This window comes from Lissotriton vulgaris, chromosome 1_1 (assembly GCF_964263255.1).
Source record: "Lissotriton vulgaris chromosome 1_1, aLisVul1.2, whole genome shotgun sequence".
Taxonomy (NCBI): Eukaryota; Metazoa; Chordata; class Amphibia; order Caudata; family Salamandridae; genus Lissotriton; species Lissotriton vulgaris.
Window position 1 is genome coordinate 1089579704 of NC_141685.1, and position 19877 is coordinate 1089599580.

A 19877-nucleotide genomic window follows, 5' to 3' on the forward strand; every position below is an offset into this window, starting at 1 on the left:
AACAAATTTGAAATGTCTTGGGTGAGGAGGTTCAGGTGCCCAGAAGCAAGGGAAGCGCAAACCAGAAAGCATCCTGTGTCACCCCAGTACTGCTGTGCCTCTCCACAAGCACACAGTCAGTGGCGACTCCTCCACTAAGGCGGAGGAGCGTCGCACCACAACTAACTGAGCAGTAGTTAAAGGAAAACTAAATTGATAATAAGCAGCGTTATTATCATTTTAGTTTTCGGTTTCCTGGTGCGGGCGGGGCGGGACTGCTAGAGCAGGGGCCAGGAGGAGGAGTGGGTGCTCCAGAGCTGGCCAAACAGTCATGCATACTTTGCATGTTCTGCACCCAGACCACTGGCGTAACGAAAACTGAGGGGGCCTCCCTGCACGGAACTTAGAGGGGCCCCCTCGGAGCTCAATCAGGAGCTCTCCGCCCAGAGGGCAGTGCCGAGGGAGCCTCCTGGAGCTTGGGCCCCCCCCACCCCGCGGGGGATGCGGGGGCCTGTGTTACGCCCCTGACCCAGGCTGCATTAGAGTCTGGGTGCATGCAGGACATGCCCATGCCCCCATTCCCCATCTGAGCGCCGAACCACGGCGCTAAGACCAATCACAAAGATGCATTACGGCGTTGTGATTGGCTAGGGGAATCAGGAGCCTGGGTGCTTCCTAGTTATTGCTTCCGAGGAGCGAGAGGCGGCGAGCGGACTAAGAGGCGGTGGCCAGCCAGGTGGCCAGCCTGAAGGTGTGGTTTAAAAAACATATATTTTTTCATTTACAACCCCCACTCCTCCTCCCCCTGCCCGCCACCCCGGTAAATAGCGGCTGCCACTTATTGCAGCACCACCTTCAACCAAACACTGACAGTCAGCAGAGTTCTTTTTGGGAGGCAGCGGTGAGGAAGGCTGCAGCTCAGCTCAGCGGCTAAAATAATTAACTTTAATACGCCAGTCTGCACGCATAGGTTCAACAGCACACACAGCTGAGCAAAGTACAGCACCTGCAGTGACACTGACAGTATGAGTACTGTACACAGTCAGTGACAGGGTGTGGCTGTACTGCAGTCAATGCGGAGGGGGGGGCTGTGGAGCCGGCAGTGCCGGGGGAACTTAACATACTCAAGACTAAAAGCGCCCTCCGCAAGATCACCAATCGAAGCAATTTGAAGACCACAGCTGAGCTGCCGGGCCGAGGGCTCACTCACTGCACAGCGCACATCAAGATCAGTTGTGTCCCAATCTAAGCCGCCCTGCCACACAGGAGTCTGAGCCAGCTGCCTGTGCAGCCACGCCACGCCACGACTCTGCCCCAACACTGAGCACAGTCTCTAGGACGCCCCTCTGCTGTACCTCGTGGTCTTGGTCACTGCCTGCTCAGTTCACCAGGCTCAGCGAGCACAGATGGAAAACAGGTGCTAGAAATATGTGATAATGCAATTTAATGGGGTGAAGAGGACCACCACATTAAAATGCTTTAGACTAACGCTTGATCCGTGGTACTTGTCAGGCTGTACATTTAATTCTGAAATGTTATATGATATTTAATTCATATGTTGACCAAGGCCAGTTGTGGAGCAACAAAATTCTTAGGGGTTTAACACTGCTCCCAGTACATCAGTAGTGCTTTAGGATGAAAACAGGGAAAAAGTGGTACAACAAACTCTTCATGCGAGAATACTTTTATAAGTGGAAAACCAACTTTTGTGCACATATACCAAACTTATATGTGTAGATAAACCACATCATTTGGATTCCGACAAGAGTTTACAGGATTTAACTAGTTATGAAATGTAAATATCCAGCCAAAGAATTTTGTATATTTTCAGAATCACTGCATACCAGGGAACTGAAATAAAGTGATCTGCTCAAAATGTACATAGTGTAGAAAAGTGAAGAATGTTTGACTGGGGTGATCGCCGTAATCCTTAGTTGACAATCTAGGCACTAAGATAGCAAGCAGAATTGGAGTTTATTTACAGTAACATTTTGTGAAATGGAGTAAATACTTTAAAGTAAATTAGCAAGAGCTGTCACGAGACACTTGCTCAAAAACTTAAAAGTAAGGAGAATAATGGTATAATTAGAAAAAAGGTATAACCTGAACTTTTATCATCAGAACTCCGGCATAATGAAAAAGTGCTGGCATATTCGGAGTCATACCCTGATCAGAAATCTATTCTCAACAGGTCCCATTCATAAACGGAGCATCATCTGTATTCACGGAGCCTGTAAATAGTTAGATATGTAACCTGAGTAGAGTACCCGAGTGTTCAAAGTCTGGCAGAACAGAAAGGTGGCAGGATAAGAGCCTTACTTGAATCCCAAAGCTCACTTCCTGTCCTGTGCTCATTGTTTCACTGGACTTAAGCTGCACCTCCCTTACTGGGCCCACAAGGCAGAAACCAGTCTGGGGTTGCCAGTGCTACTATCTGGAGGGGATTTGTCTTGGCAGTTCAGGGTAGACTGTTCCTATCAGAGCAGGACTGAGATTAATTTGGAAATAGCTGGTGTCTTTCCATAGTGAACAAACAAAAGATGGCCTAGAAGGTGGCCTAAGTTCAAGCTTATTATTAATTTAATGCATTAGTTAATTAAAATCATATTTGAAGAATAAAAGCAATTTAAAACAGTAATAATTCTAAAAAGAAATCCAGCTATATAAAAGACACATAAGCAGTTTATTACACTCATAGGGCCTAATTACGAGTAGGGCAGGCCATGAGACTGCCGTATTCATGGTGGCGGTCAGACCACAGCCACCACTGTAGGCCCGCTTGCAGTATTACAACTGCGGCGGTTGGCTCACCACAGGACCGCCAGGTTTTAGGATCCCGCGGGTAGCAGTGGTGGCCAGCGGCAGCAACATGCTAGCGGTGCCGTTGCAGCACCACCGAGCATATTACCAGTTGCACTTCCGCCACCCTTTTCAGGGGGGTGACATCAAAAGTGATAAAGTGCAGAGGACACTTTTAACCCGGAGGCATTAGGAATCACCAATACAGTTACGGCCACACCTTTCTTAGGTGCTGAAGTAATATCAGGTCCTAAGGTCCGATTTTACAAGTTCAAGTTTTAGCAAAAGATGCCACAAATGTTCTGTCTATGATACCCATACGTTTTACATACCACACGGAAAGGGGTAGATGCATTACCTGGTGGCATGCCATCAACTGCTTGCCTTCAGGAGCGGAGCCCAAAGAGGTCAAAAAGAGTTTTAAAAAAAGTCTACCTCTCCCTTAATAACATCGGGCATATGCAGACTATATGAATCATAGATTTCTTGTAGATGTTACACAGCATACAGATTGTGGCGGATGTTTCGTTTAACCCGTTTGGCATGCATTCTAGTGTATGGAAACCTCAAGGCAGTACTGCAACAGTCTATGCTTGATGATCTTAGATAAACCCAGGCTCAAAATTGGTTGGGGACCAAACTTTACATAAATATTTAGGATCAGCCAAGCATGCGCATGATTCGCCAGTTGCTGCTTGCCTTTTGAAAAGACTGCTGCCAATGGATTTTAATTGCAGTTTTTTAAAAGCGGCGAAGGTGACCAGGGCGGACCATAAGCTCTGTACCTGGAGGTTCTGAAACACCTTGTCCAGGATGGTGTGTGCTATGGGTTTCCTACTCGAATCTAAGACTTCTTTCCACGACTGATGCCTTCATGTATTATCTGTTGCTACCCTTAACCTAAAACAGATTTTTAGATAAGCCTGTTGTCTTATCCGTGTTTGCTATAACAAACATAATTCCAGCCGAACCTTGGCTGAAGAACTGCGCTTCGGAAGCCAGAATACTAGTAGGCGTTAAATATAAGTTGATCCAAAAGCCTAGGCTCGCTTCCACGCATTCATTCAGACCCATATACAATGGTCGGGAGGAGTATTGCGCGGATGACTTTTCAATGGAGTCAAGAGAGGGGCCCCAAAGTTTTTCGTGGAAGCTTAAAGAAGCATTAAGCAAGGAGGCAGCCTTTGCTTTTATGTAGTCATTCTGGGGCAGGAAAGTTCCTCCAGTGCAGATTACAAATCTCAAGTATTTATGCTCTCACTTTTTTGGTTAATGAAGCATTCAGATACCAGGTGCCTGGCTTCTTGATCTTTTTCCCCATGACCCCGATTTTAGTTTTGTCTAGGGTTGATGGTTCATCCGTTTAATTGAACACATTCAAAGAGTTTATCTAAAAGACGCTGGAGCTCGCCTAGGTAATTACGTGGTGGATGAGATTGATTCAATTATTCATCCTTCACATTTTTTTTAACAACCCACCTTATCATTTACCAAACAAGAATCCATGGAAACGGGGTTTCTGAAAATAATGTAGTCATCGGTGACAGTTCCCTTTATTGCCCCTGTTTCAGCCAACCTAGAATCTTAACTGCCCACCATTTTCAATGCCCACCCTTCGCCCCCTCTCCACCCAAAAAGTGCCTGCCGTGACAAATTATAAAAACAGCTTTGCATGAATCAACATGTTCAATATTCCTGTTCTCACACATTTAACAACTTTTGTACCTCATGTTCTGCTTGCTGTCGGGTAGTAGTTTTTGCTGGTATATATTACTTTGACTTGGTTAGTTGTCATCTCGCCTTAGGCTAAGCACTTGTAGCTCACTTATTTGACCGCATTTAGTGCTCTAAACCATGGTGGTCACACCGGTGCGGTAGCCTCCTCAACATATACTCATTTGGGGTTCCGTGTGGCCTAAAACTTCCTGTATTCTAACTTCACATTGCTAATCAAGAGTCCATTGCAAGTACATGCCACTGACTCCTGTGTTACCGTGACAATGATGGCAGTACTCCTTTGAATTGAATTGCCAACTTGGTCGCCCCTATACATTGCCAAACGTAACTGTGAGAAAATAGATCTGCAGATAATGGGAGAGGAATTTAAAGTTTGGTGTGATCCATTGTGGTAAAAGGTATTTGGCCAACCTCTGGTTCCTAAGGCGGTGGTTAGAAATCTACAAGTTAAATCTGATCAGTTCTCTTTAATATCTCAAGTAATGCTCTCACCACCATCTGTTCCAGCATTATGAAAACTCTCAGAAAGATTCTCCTCTTCCTCCCCGTACTAGCTATAAAAACTGTGGTGCATGCCATGGTCACGTTCATGCCGGACTATTCCATCGCTCTATATATTGGGCTACCACACAATCTTATTGAGAAACTTCTTTTAGTCCGGAATAATGCGGCTAGACTCTTGTGAATCTTCCAGGCATTATTCCTTCTCTTCTAAGTTAAAGCATCTTCGCTGGTTGCAGATTGAAAAAGGATTCAATTTAAAACATTAATTCACAACCATCGAGCCCTGAATAAGACAGGCCAATGTAGCTTGCAGCAGCTTTTTTCTCTCCCTTAAGATCATTGAGGTTGGCTGATATGTCTCGTGTGCTCCTGCATAGATTTCAGCTCACTCAGGTTCTGTAAGGCTCTAAGCTTTGGAATCAGATCCCCTTAACTCTCATAACTATGCTGAATCTTTTCAGATTCCGTAACGATCTTCAAAATGGCTCTTCTGTGCCTCATAGGTGACTCCTACTGGGTTATTTGATGGCACTACTTCAACTGGTTTCTTAGCGCCAAGAAGCTCTTTGAGCACAGTTGTGCTTTACAAATCTTAATTACAATCTCAAATTAGTATTGTATCTGCATTTGTTACCCCATCACTTTTTTGTTTTTCTAAACAAACAGAACACCAAACAGCCTTGGCAAGAAACTGCTAATACCATCTTCTCCCCAGAATACAAGCATAACACAGCACATTTCTGCCACCAACCAGAAAACACCACTTCCCTTCCTGCAACAAGCCAGCAAGCACCACCTCCACCAACAACCAACAGACACCACTTCCAGCCCGGATACTAACAAACAAATATTACTTTCACTCTGGGCACCAAACTGGACACATCACCTCTAATCTTGCCAAGAAGCAGTTAACACAACCCACATCCCTGACACAAATCAAGAAGCTGACACGAAGCAGAAACCATATACTTGAAACCAGCCAGCAAACACCACCCCTACCCCTTACACCAATCAGCAAGCACCACATCCTCCCTTACACCAAGGGGGACACTGCAAATCCCTGTCACCAAGCAGCAAACATTACCTTGACTCGTGACATCAGCCATAAAACACTACTTTCGCTAATGACAAATCCAGTAATCACCATATCCACTCCTTTTGACAGGCCACAGCACCCCCATCTCTGATACGAACCAGCTAGCACCACCTCCACCCATGACACCAATCAGGAAACCACCACAACACATGACACCTCTACACATACAGCCCCCCTACCCCTGTCCACTACATCAAGCAGAACAGCCATGAAAGCTCAAGCTGTCTTGTGTCCAAGCATTGACGAAACCATTTGTTTGTGATTGGATGTACATTTTGGGATCAAGATAAAATGATTAATATGTTTAATATCAATATTTCACGTGGAACGGATTGTCTGACCACATTATGTCTCAGATTGCAGAAAGGGCATGGTAACTTAGGGCACATTATAATATCCATCCATTATAATATCCATCCTTGTCCTTGCTACAAATGGAGGAACAGGATGTTGGGCACTGAATTCCATACACAATACTGTAGTTGCAAGACCAAGAAAATCTAGATTCATTTAAGTATAAACAGAGATAAGCAGAGGTGAGCTGTGTAGAGAGCCAAATGAAAGAGCAAGAGATGGATGAGGTAGAGAAAGAGAGGCATACAGACTGCAGAGAGGTAGAGGTAAGAACGGAGAGGGAGAAGAGAAGGAAAGAGACAACAGGGATTATCTTCTGACTGTTAATGATCATGGTACCAGGTGGCCCTGGACAACCGTCCACTTTGCCCTTGCTTTAAACATCGCTTGGTGGCCCGAGTGTGTAAAAGAATTTGCACCCAGTGCTGACGGACCTCAGATACAGGATAATCACCACCGCCCTTACCTAAAGACTTGAGGGCGAAATCTGCTTTCAGCACAGTGTCCTGGCAGCTGCAGCCAGCGGAGGGCTGTTTCATCAACTGAGCTTCTCTCTGCAGCAACAAAGGTGAGAAAATATCAGGGGCTTGGCCAGTGGTGGCTGGTATTTAATGGCGGAGGGATAGGAAGGTGGGGTCGGGGGGAGAATGGAAAAAATAATAATTAAACACTTACCTGTGTGCTGCCGCCTCTTGGTCTTCTACCCCCGCTTTCAGGAGTCCAGGGCAGGAAGCACTCGGCTCCCAGGTCCCCCATAGCCAATTACAATGCTGCAATGCAGTTTTGTGACTGGTCTGAGCGCCGTGATTTGATGCTCAGCCAAGGAATGAGAGCCTGGGCATGTTGTCCACCCAGCCTATAATGCAGCCTGGGTGGAGAACATGCAAGGTGCCAATGACGGTTTGGACAGCCCGAGATGTCCAGCCAAAGCATTATGCACACTTGGAATGGGCAAACCACTCCTCCCCAGCCCTGCTCTGTGAGCAGAGCAGCCCCATCCCCTACCCCGCTGAGCAAAAACTGGAAAATAAAATGATAACAACAATGAGTCAATATCAGTTTATTTTTTCCTTTTTGATCTGCTCAGTGGGGCAACGCTCCTCCGCCTTAGCAGAGGAGACGCTGCTGGGCTCAGGCCCCGTGTGAAACCAAGGAGAGGTGCTTAGTTTTGTGGAGTGATGGTACATACACAGGAGGCCTAACCCAGACCTATATTGAGGTCACTTTTACTGGTAAAGAGTTCATTAGCAAGAGGGGGAGAGACAAGGCAAGAATCCCATTTTTGTAGCACCAAATCTCCAACTCCAGCAGCTGTGAGGAAATCCCTGCTTTGGAAGCGGGCTCCGCCGCGTCTCGCTGGCCCACTGTGGCATCCCTGAAGACATCTCATCGCATCCAGGACAGGAGTGACGGGGCATCGGGCGAGGCGGTCTGGGCCTGGCAAGGGGGGTGGGGTGGGGACAGAAAACCCCTGTCACCAGCCCATCCAACCCGCACGACGAATCACTCTCCACATTACTGAAGGCCGATTCTGGATGCATAACTGGTCCTGAGTGGAGACAGGAGTGTGACCATCTCCCACCTTGGTGTCTGTGAAGGCACAAGCTGCGGTTAACCAAGTGACTCCCTCGTACGCCTGGCCTGAGGGACCCAGGCCCTCGCAAGTCTGACCCACAACCCGGAGGGACTGGAAATGCGCCCATCTGCAAGCGCCCTGTGGAGCTGTGACTCACCGCTCCCAGCCACTATGGGGAAAAGAAAAAGGATAGAAACCGCCTGCGACCCAGACCAAAATGGACCAATGCACTTCAAATGGCCCGGGATACACGGACTCTGCTGCAGCGAAAAATCCCTTCCCAGACGGAGACCTCAATGCAATCCTCCAGGCCATATGCTCCTCGCAGGCCTCAGTCGAAAACAAGATAGGTGAGGTGCGTGTCGACATGGCACTTATACGCCAAGACCTCGTAACACCATGGTCCGCATAACGGAGGCTGCAACCCGCCTCTCCACAGTCGAGGATGAGGTGCATCAGCTGAAAGAGCAAGTCACGTAACTTCAATCCCACACAAAGGAACTAAACAGGAGGGCAGAGGATGCCGAAAATTGCTTGAGACGTAACAACCTTCGACTGGTAGGCTTTCCTGTAGGAGTTTAGCAGGGTCAAGCGGCTACTCTTGTTGAGAATTGGTCTATTTCCTGGATGCCAGAGGGTGCACTGTCAACATGGTTTGCGGTGGAGCAGGCCCACCGATCTCTGGCACCCAGACCACCACCAGGGGCCCCTCACCAACCAATCATTGCCACGGTCCTCAATTTCAGGGACATAGACGCTATCCTGCAAGCAGACTGGTCCCAAACAGCCCTGACCTACCAAGGCCACAACATAATGATTTTCCCAGACTACACCAGGGAAGTCCAGGCGTGACGACTATCCTACCCGGAGGTCAAGCAGAAGCTGCGCGACCTCAACCTCCAATACCGGCTGCTCTTCCCGGCCCGCCTTTGTGTTGTCTTCCAGGGAAAAACCCACTTCTTCAAATCGCCAGAATTGGCCTGGACCTGGCTCACGGAGGATCCCACGTGCCCCCCCCCCCCTTCTGTTTCTCTGGAGTCGGGTGGCGCGGTCTGCGGGTGCCAGATCCCAGAGGAGGAGCACCTGCTCCTGCAGGCGCCGGGATGCCATGGGCGGTACATTGGCCTCGATCTGCCTGGACCGTCAGCTGCTGATGCCCCGCAGCACGCCTGATCTGTGGGGAAGCCCTTGGCCAGGAGCAGTCCTCCCACACCCCCAGACACAGGGTCCACTGACAATGATCTTTCCTGCATTCCAACCATCTAAGACATGTAGTCACAAACTTGGCTGACTCCGACCTGGAAGGAACTCGCCCGGGAAACTAGATTTCTCCGTCCGATACGAGCTGAAGTATCTAGCTGGATTCACCCTCTGCAAAATACATATCCTGACGAATGGAGGGGTCCACCACGCAGCTTCATACTAAGCTTTCTAATTTAGTTTAGTTTTGTTACTAGAACTGTTATTAATGCGACAGATGCTTCCTTTCACGAAGTATAGGGTGGCGGGGTGGGTTGGGCGGAGGGTCTGGGTCCGTAGTCCCATGTTATGGTTCATCTATGTTCGACGACCACAGCGCAAAATTTCTCACTCGCAGCAAAAACGTGCAAGGCTCTCGTGCCAAAACGCCCAGATCTCCTCACACACCTGTCTGCTGTCCAGCCTGACCCTTAGGACTGGCAACAACAAGTGCCCCTCAGTTACCACATGCCAACTATGGTGCAAGCGTTACATAAGAGAAAACTCCTACAAAACCTGTCTTGGAACGTTAATGGCTTTCTAGCAGGGTTAAACGCACGGCCGTCCTGAAATACGCCCACAGAAATGCCCCGACGCCCTTTTACTCCAAGAAACACACCACATGGGTAACCACTGCCCCTTCCTCGCGAGGTATGAGTTTGACAGAGCCTGGCAGGCAGGCTTTGAGTGGGGCTCATGTTGGGTAGCAATCCTTCTCCGACACACCTTTCCCTTCATGCCCACTAATGTCATCAGGGACCCTAAGGGCAGCTTCGTAATCCTAACTGGGACACTGGGAGGGGCGGTCAACAACCTAGTGTTGCTCAACGTGACACCAGCTACCCTAGCAACTACCCTGAAAATCACTAGCGACAACATATGCTCTCTCCTCCCGGGGTTGACGGCGGTGGGGAAGGGATTTCAAAGCGGTAATGAGACCAGATCTAGATGCCACAGGCACACCCTCCCCTAGAAGGTCCCTATGTAACAGAGTGGGCAACAAACTTGGGCCTCTGCCACATCTGGAGGATACTGAACAATAGAACAGCTCAGTACACAAACACCTCTGCGGAGCACCACTCGCCCGTGCAAATTAACCTGGTCTTTATGCCCACTCCTGATTGAGTGAGGTCTCCAATATCAGCTTCCTCCCCCGGGGTATCTCAGACCATTCGCCACTTCTTCTGAGTCTAGGCGACTCCGCAGGCACCCTCTGCTCCATCTGGAGGCTGAATGCCTGGTTCCTCCAAGACAGCAAATTCCGTAAGGCGGTCGGGGACAAACTTCAACAATACTTCCTAACTAACCAAAACACAGTCGCCTCCTCAGGCAACCTCTGGGAGGCTGGGAAGGCAACCCTCCGTGGTTTTGCCAGGGGCCAGCTTAAGGCCAAGTCACAGGCACAGGACAGCCGGCAAACCCTTTTCGAAGCCCATGCTGCCTGCCTGAAGCAGACCCCACCCGCAGCTTCGGCGAAAAGGAAGAGAGACAGATCTCGCTCCTGAGAGACAAAATTAAGTAACTTTAGCTGGATTTAGCATAGCTGATATGGAGGTCCTCGGTTGCCCGTATATATGGATGGGGGGACAAGAACGGGAGAATTCTCCACAGGTTGGCCTGGTACCCTATGGCGAACTGCATTGTCCCTGAGATCCAAGATCCAGCAGGCGTCACTCATCGCACTCCGGTCTCCATAGTCCAAGCCTTCGCCGACTACTCCCGACTCTATTAGTCGGCCCGACCAGACACCCCGGCCCTTGCACTGTCCGAACTGGGTCCGATCCAACTCCCCCAGCTACATGAATCAGAAGCGGCCAGCTTGGACCTCCCCATCATGAGGGAGGAAATAGGGGAGGCTCTCTCCCTTGCAGCGGCCGGAAAGACGTTGGGACCAGACGGTTTCCCAGAAGAGTACTACGCCTCATACAGTGATATACTTATTTCCTACCTCCAAAACCACTATGCGGAGGTGAGTGAGACAGGGAGGTTCACACTCACAGATGTGGCAACTGTGGTAGTCATCCCCAAGATGCAGCCCCCCTTGCCTTTCTGCTCTGACTATTGCCCAACCTCTCTAATAAACAGAGATTAAAATATACTCGACAATCCTATCCCAACGACTAAGACCGGTTCTTGGCAAGCTCGTTCACCAAGACCAGTGCGGCTTTATGCACTCGCGTAGTATGAGGCATTGCCTTCAATGCCTCCACCTGGCCTTGGCCCACCGTCACTTGATCTCCCCGTACCTGGCACACTTGCTCGTCTACTTCGAAAAGGCCTTCAATACGGTCGATTGGCTGTATCTGGGGGACGTGCTCGCTGCAGCTGGCCTAGGCCCTCACTGCTGTCGTTTGGTCCGAGTCCTTTACATACGACTCACGCCGCGGGTGCTTATGAACGGGGTCGTTTCGGACACATTCCCGATCAAAAGAGGAACGAGACCGGGATTCCACCTTTCACCCCTCCTTTTCGCCCTGGCAATTAACCCACTGGCATGCCTCATCCAGGCGAAGGAGCTAATCCAGGGTTGGAGGTGCTCGCACGAGGATCGGTTCGCCCTTAATGCGGATGATGTCCTAATCTTCTTAGCTGACTCGTCACGGTCAGAGCCTAGGTGCCTCCAGCTCCTTCGCACCTTCGAGCGGGCGTCAGGTTTGACATATCAAGAGACTGCTTCGACTGGCAATCTACCATCCCGTTAAGGTGTCAGTTGTTCAAGTATCCGGGTATGTGGATTGTGCTGCTACCAGAGCTGGCATGGTCACTCAACATCACCCCACTGGTTAAGAATACCAAGACGGACCTCCGGTGCTGGCAGGCTCTCCCGCTCAACCCCTTGGAGAGGATCGCCCTGTTTAAAATAATTATTCTCCCCCGCTTCCTCTACGTCGTCCAAAACACCCCGTTCGACCCCCCACGCAGTTGGTTCAGGGAACTGGACAGCCTGGCCACCGCCTTTCTTTGGGTGAACTCGAGGCCTGGAATGGCCCTTCCCCACTGCCAAATACCGCATTTCGATGGAGGCATGGGCATGAACAATCTCTACCGATAGTATCTCGCAACCCGCCTGCTAATCTTACACAATTGGTTCTAAGGTGGATGGTCTGATCCGGCTTATCAGGTTGAGTTGGAAGGGCTGCCCCGGATCCAAGCAATGATCTATGGCAACCCAATACCTACCGCCTTACCATGGTGACCCGAGCAGTCTTACTGGCTTGGTGCGGTTCCCTGCGCTACACACTCTGGGACACCAGACTCGCGTAGCAGACAACCCTCTGGTATGGTGGAGACTCCAAGAGGTGGGGACACTGGAGGGCTTCAGGAAATGGGATCTTATTGGTATTTCGGAGACCACATGCGCTCATTCCAGGACTTGTGGGCTACCTACTCCCGCCACCGTCCCAATTTTACAAGTATCTGCAGCTCTGACACGCTCTTGCCTCGCACGTCCCCACAGGCACTACATTTCCAGAGCTCAGTCCCATGGAGGCCCAGATCATGATGGGTAATTTGGGGAAGGGGGGTGTTGCAGATCTACCGGTCACTGACCGACAACAGTCCGATTTCACTTGATCACCTTAGACACAGATGGGAAGCTTGGCTGGGCCCGTTGGGAGGAAGAGGACTGGCGTGATGCTCTAATGGCTCCTAAAACCATCACTATTTCAGCCTGGCTCCGTGCGGTCTAGCTATACTATCTCCACTGTGCATATCTTACTCCTATTCGCCTCAAATGTGTGGGCCTACTAGCTACCCTGTCCTGCACGCACTGTGGGTCAGACCCGGCAGACTTCTTCTACATTGTATGGGTTTGTCCTTGTCTCGTTCCATACTGGATGCACTGGTGTCGGAACTGACTGACGTCCTGGGCTGGGAGGTGCCACATAATCCTCTGAACTTACTCCTGGGTGTTATGGACGGCCTAGACGGGTCCAGAGCGGACAAAACCTTTTTGAGTACAGCCATCATGGTGGCCAAATGGGACATAGCTGCCGCCTGGAAAAGCCCCACCCCACCCAGTGTAGCCAAATGGCACAGGGGCATAGAATGGTGTGCAGCTCAGGAGAAGCCACTGTATGAAGCGGGTGTGGGAAAATGGTTGGGTCAGGGACCTTTTCTACTGAGAGAGACACCTCGGTCTGGCCTAGACCATAGCATGCATTGTAAGCAACTAACGAGACAGATAGTACTATATCATGACTGTGATGCATTGTTGTGCTGTACTTACTCTCCACCAAAATTCAATAAAATTGGTTATCAAAAAAAAAAAAAAAAGAGACTAAACAGTTAAGCTCTATTCTGGACAAAACACAGCCTACAGCTCTCCCAGTGAAGTTGCATAAGACACTATTTACAGCTCTAATACCGAAACGTCCCACCCTACAGCTCTCAATGTAGCATTAAAAGCACATGGAGAGATTACAACTCCATCCAGAAGCCAAAACCACAATCCAGTACTCTGGCAGCATTTTCACAAGGAGTTTAGCGGACCCGTCTCTATTCGGGGGGTTAATACCACAGTTCTGTAGCAGCTAGAGGTCTCACCAGCTTTTGTGCCACACGTAGATCTTCCATCTGTGCCTCCAGACTCGCCTGCTTTGCATGGAAGGCCTTGAATCCAGCCTTCTCTGCCCACTGCTCAGCCTGTTGTGCCCTCAGAAGCGCACTCTGTGCCCGGAGGTCGGTGATCAGTAGCCGGTACGTCTGGATGGCCTTCTGCAGGGCACTGTACTGCGGCCTGTGCAATACACAAAGTTGGTTATCACACTACGTGCTGTTCTTGGGACTGCACATAATAAAGTATTCAAGTCCAGTTCTTCTCTGGTTTGTATTGTGACTTGTGTTGGCTGGTTTGTGTAGCAGGATGATCTGTTGTAGTTTGGATGTGGTATCTGAGAATACTTTGTCGATATGTGCAGAGCGGTGTGAGAGAGCACATTCTAAGAGATGGTGTGAAACTTGTGTGACATACATAGGCTGGCAGCAGGGCCTACATTCACCTGGTGAGGCTGCTGATCACTTGAACCAATAAAGATACTGCACTTTTGAGTGCGAAACACTACCATTGTTTCATATACACATCTATATATTCTATTAGTAGTTTTGGGGTACGAATAATGCACCATACTTCAGCAATTAGTGTTTGAGAAAATCGTAAAAAGAAGCAAGAACTATACACAGGAAGTAATAATCAGTATCATTTGTTCCACAGCTGCACCCAATGTGTCCAAAAATGAAATTTGACTTAATTCTAGATAACCGTCTTGCATCCACAGCTTTTGTTAAGGGCGGTGTGGCAACAAATGACAAGAGCTGGTCATTCCAAGCAGAGGTCAGCCTGATAGACTCTTCATGGCCTGGTCGGGCAGCCAGGCACTATACATATGCCAATTGTGCAAGCACCTGGCAGCCTGAGTCAAAATTTGCCTCAGGCGAGGGGGAGCGTCACTGACTTACTCCTACCATGGCCCTTCAGTTTTAAGCCCTGAAGCCCCCAGGGTCAAGTGTCCATCAGTGATGCTCGTTACAGAGTGGGGTGGTGTCAGCAACTATAACTAGCCCCTTCCCACTCAGTGGTGATTAAAGGAAGGTACTCCTTTTACTGTCGGACCTTTGATAAGATCAGCCGATTAGAGAAGGCGGCGGGATCTTCCTTCCACCAGGAAATGTTTGTGTATTTGTACATTCATGCTATGATTGGCTGTGTGCATGTTTATGTGCTGGGTGAGAGTATGTGTGTACGCTTGAGAAAGAGTGTGCATGAGTGTGTGTGCCCATCCCACCCCTGCTGTACATTATGAGCCTCTGCCGTCTTGACTATCGACAAGCTGCGAACATGAACTGTTCTAAGTTATAAATGTAAAAAAGTTAAGGTTTCTATTCCCCAAAAGTGGAGGCAACGGATCTTCACACTGAGAAGCATGTATTATTATTAACTGAACCACAGATCATAGTTTCTGACTTACAGCCTTTGTATAACCTAAGCCCAGGAAAATACAGAAATAAAGCGAGCCAGCTCACTTCAGCAGCACTGTAACAGGGACAGTCTGTGCCATGACAAAGAAAGCAAGCAACAACAGAGCAAGTAACAATGATGGGGGTAACATCGACGTTGGGGGGAGTAGGAAAAGAGGCCACCAATAACAACATCAATCCGTCCTCACCCATGTTCCATAGAAGGGACAAACACAAGAAAGCAAGTGAAGCTGGGACACGTTGACCAATGAGAAGCAAGGAAATTAGAGTGATGCCGAATCCAACTAATAGTAAGTAATGGGCAGGCTCCACGCCCATTTTAAGTTCACAAAAGCTCTCTCTGCCACCATGCATACCCGGTTCTCAAGCAAGACCTAAAAAACGGAACAGTGCCCTGTGCTCAAAGAGGGAGCACATAAATGAACTGGTCTTAAAAACTAGTAGTTCAGATCATTGGTGAGCTGTAGAGCTGGAGATTCACTGAAAGGAGCAGGGTACACTTTCATCTCTTAAGACTGGTGCCAATCTGACCTCATTCTACATGATTCCCTTAGCCTATTTGTTTCTAATTGTAATTAGTATTATTTTTTAATGGCGATGCTTTGCCTTTTTGAATTGCCATATTTAACAAAAATAAGGAAGAGAAGTTTCTTTTGTTGTAAATGTAATCCAAATGTGCTACATAGTTTCCATATTTAGGATGCAGTGGTGATTCACTTGATGAAAAACTCGGAGCCCAAGTATGTGAACTTCACTTATCATAAAGGTATCTGTCGTTCCCACTTTGCAATGCGTCTCTTAGTTATTCGAAGACATGGTTACTCTGCGGATATTCTTAAATCCCTGGCATTCATTTGTTAGGTAAATACAGATTTTTTTTATTATTTTGCCTCGCTCTGAGAATGCTAGATGGGCCACAATACCCATAGATCAATTGATTTTGGTCAAACATAACACAGGTCTCTGTTTTTAATTCCTGTTGTGTAGTCCTGTGCCCCTAGGGCTCAAAGGGCTTCAGCCCTCCCTGCTCGGTCGTGTGCCGCAGCCCGGGCTAAGACAGCTTCTCGAGCTACGCACAGACAGTTTTTGAGCTGCTGTAGGCTTGCTGGTCTGGCATCTGTACCATTGCAGCTGCACCTGAGTACTTCACACTTCTTTAAAAGACAATTTACTTGTTAACGAGGCTTTGTTGTTTTGTCACCCCTTCTTAATGCCCCTGCGTCTCCACTCTGCCTATTGTTGGAAGGGTTTGCCCCCCACCCCCCGAAATTTTTATTAGCCCCACCCAAAAAAATAATAATTGGCTGTAGTTGCGCCTCTGGCGGGGATGGCGTTATGGAATGGTCCAGCGAATGGTGAAGGTGGCTAAAACACAAGTCGAAGTAGAGTTGTGCAAAGAATCGATTTACCCTCCTGCAGTTGATCTCTTGAATCATGAAATATAAATTAACATACTTTCCGAACATATTTTAATTTTAACATTAACGGTCAACTAGTTACATTATGGCCGCTTCCTTCTTGAGCACTGTGTTCATCCTGGGGGGAGGTGTGAACCCAGTATGTGCATTGTTTCTGGTCCCAGAGAACAGAGGTTCTCGACCCAGGGGTCCAGAAACCTGTCTTGTGGTGGCAGGCTACCTACAGCCAGTCTGTAACCACACCAGGGATGGCAGTTTTTCATCTCTAAGGTGCCCTCCGAGTCCATGGTTCACTAAATCCCACACTGGTATCAGGGAGGGTTTATAGAGAGGAGTCGTTAGGTACCAAACACTCCTGGTTTCAGAGAAGCCATCAAGGTGCTGGGAAACTCGAGTTGTCGAGTTTCCAGCCCATGTACTATGTATGGCTTTCCCTGGCACTTACAATGCCTAAGAATGTACTTAAATGTTGTAGGGGCATATTTGCACATGCAGATATGCCCATACCTGGGGTAAAGTACGCCCAATATTAGGGCTGTGAGGCCATCTAGAGGAGTGTCTTACCTATACCAGAGGCAGTGCTAGTTGACAAGGCACACAGGCAGTGTGCCATGTTGACTTTGTCGTTTTGTCTGCATCTGGCCCTGCATGCGGCAGTGGCAGTCTGCCCAGCCTAGGTCAGGGGTCACTAGGGAACCCTCTTCAGTCCCAATGCCATAGGTACCAGGTACCATTTACTAGGGACTTACTGAGGCCTGAAGGGCCAATTGTGGAACAGTTTCAGTAAAGAACACGGTTACTGGGAACCTGGCAGCAGGGCCCCAGTACACTTCAATCAAAGTTGTATCAAAAGCCAGGCAAAAAGTGTGTGTGTGGAGGTTGGGTACTGCAGCAGAACCCCATTTTCTAACACTCCCTTTCTGTAGCAACTTCATTGAGGGAACGATTGGTAGCTCTGGTCCATGAGGGTCATGTGGGTATGACTGCAACCCTTTTTTACTGGTTTCCTTTATCCTACTGTGAAGTAGGCATTCATGTCAGCAGATGTTCTATTTGTAGCAATGATGAGAAACCCCTTTCTGCGTATAGATGCCAGGCGACATCTGGTGAATTACCAGAAAGGTCCTTAGATCAAGGTCGGAATCGACTTCATAGGACTCTTGGATGAGTCATTCAATTGTATTAGTCAATTACTTCAGTAAATAGATTGAAGTCAAATTTTTGTCCCAAGCCGCAACTGTAGAAGTAATAAAATTCTTGAAAGAAGTATTCTATCTGGAGGATTTCCCTGGCAATTCGTTGGTGACAATGGCGTACAGTTTGTAACACATGAAATTATGAATTTCTTAAAAATGAATGAGGTGGTGCACATCAAAGCCTCTATATACCATCCCTAAAGTAATAGACAAGTTGAATAGGCAATCTGTTTAATTGAAGAAACAATCCAGATGGCATTAAAAACACATGTCCCAAGTTGACGCAGTTCTTAGGACGAGGCTGTGGTCCACCGCACTACCTCACACAACACCACAGGCAAATTAGTCATAACAAAATGACATCCCTATGGCTCGCTGCTATGTAAAAATGGGAAAGCAGGATTCTGGCAGTGTTTTCAGTTAACCTCAATCCGGTTTATTGGGGTGTTCTTGTCACGTTATTGCTATGTTGTATGGTATTTTGGAGAGTAGTTTCCGTCCATGGTTAGTTTTAATGTACAATTGCATATTGTTGTCAATGTCTTGCCAGTGTTTGTTTCTAGGGTCTGGTTTGATACAATGAGGCTTGTGGAGTGAGAGAGTCAGAGATTTGGTGGAGTCTCTTGTCTTGCTTGTGAGGTCAGATATGCATTGTTTATTTGTGGTCTGAGGGACAGAAGAAGTACACTGTGTCTCTGGTGTTCTAGGGTGGTTAGCAGGGATGATTTTTTTGTTTTCACAGGTTTGAGACAAGTTGGAAGGAGAGCGGTGTATCGCATAATTGTGGTGTGCTTGCAATGTTGTAGGAATAGTGTGTTGCGCATAGCGGTGTTACACATATAGTCAGTTTTTTTAATATTGTGCGATTGTGAGAGTTGTACTCATGATGCTTTGGGTGAGTGGCAGTGTTTACATGATGATGCTTTTACTAGGGATATCTGTAGCTGTCTTTGTGTAGCTGGGATAGGTGTTGTATTCCAGTTCGAAGGAAGTATGCAAAGGTGCACGGCCGAGCTATCACAGTGGTCTGAGAAAGAGAGTCTTCTGGCAGTATGTGAACAACTAGCATGGCAGACAAAGAGTGTTGATGCAACATTTGTTTACCATTTTACATGGAAACTAACCTGAACTAAAACATTAACCATGCTCTTCATTAGAGGAAGGAAGGTGCTCGGTTACAAATAGTCACATATCCTTTCTTTGGTCTACTCAGTATCCTGAGACCACCATTTTGGAGCACCCCCACACATCACAAAAGATAATGAAGTGGCCTTCTACACATCTGGCCTCCCCTTCAAGAGGTCATTGTTACAGCACCCAATATAACTGCAACACCAAATACAGCAGGGGGTGCAGCAGGTCAGAACTGAGGGACAGTGACTTAGCTCATAGGAGACTGAAGGGGACTACCACTTACTGCAATAGACGCAGGCGGTCCTTCAGCACCTTGCGCTGCCTGTTCACCGACTTCTTGAAGACGTCCTGCAAGAGACGGCTCCGGGGGCCACTCCCAGCACATCGTGGAGCATGTGGTGGTTCCGGGTGATCCCGGCTGCAAGAGAGTGGTAGAACATTACATAGATGCACATATCCAATTTTATTGGAATTATGTGTCAGAGCACATGCACTAGGCCTGATTAGCAGTGTCCCAGTCAAAAAAACAGCAGCAAAAAGGAGCACTTTCTCACAGTCAATCACAGCAAACCAACACATTTCAAATATGTCCCTAGAGACACTCTAACTGTTCCTACGAGGGGCTGTCACACAGTCAGTGCTGATACTGTAGTATCGAATATGCTACTTACCAGTATGCATCTGTTCTTGGCATGTAGGGCTGCTGACATTCATATCTGTGCATAGATCGCCGCCTAGTGTTGGGTCCGGATGATTGCACATTGTTGTCTTGGAAGAGTCTTCGAAGTATGTTATGTTATGTTATGTTATGTTATGTTATGTTACTGGCATTTATTGTGCGCACAGCTGCTCCAGCGAAGGAGCGTCCC

At 48.1% G+C, this 19877-nt stretch overlaps 1 protein-coding gene across 1 annotated transcript in view; it reads right to left on the reverse strand.

The window, feature by feature from the left end:
* LOC147748645 (uncharacterized) overlaps positions 1-19877 on the reverse strand; it is a 126210-nt gene that overhangs the window by 85873 nt on the left and 20460 nt on the right. The window contains exons 7-9 of the mRNA XM_086928368.1: positions 19292-19426; positions 13830-14022; positions 6936-7023 (exon numbers count right to left, since the gene is read on the reverse strand). Of these exons, the coding sequence (XP_086784494.1) occupies positions 6936-7023; positions 13830-14022; positions 19292-19426 (416 nt within the window). The remainder of the gene's footprint in view (positions 1-6935; positions 7024-13829; positions 14023-19291; positions 19427-19877) is intronic.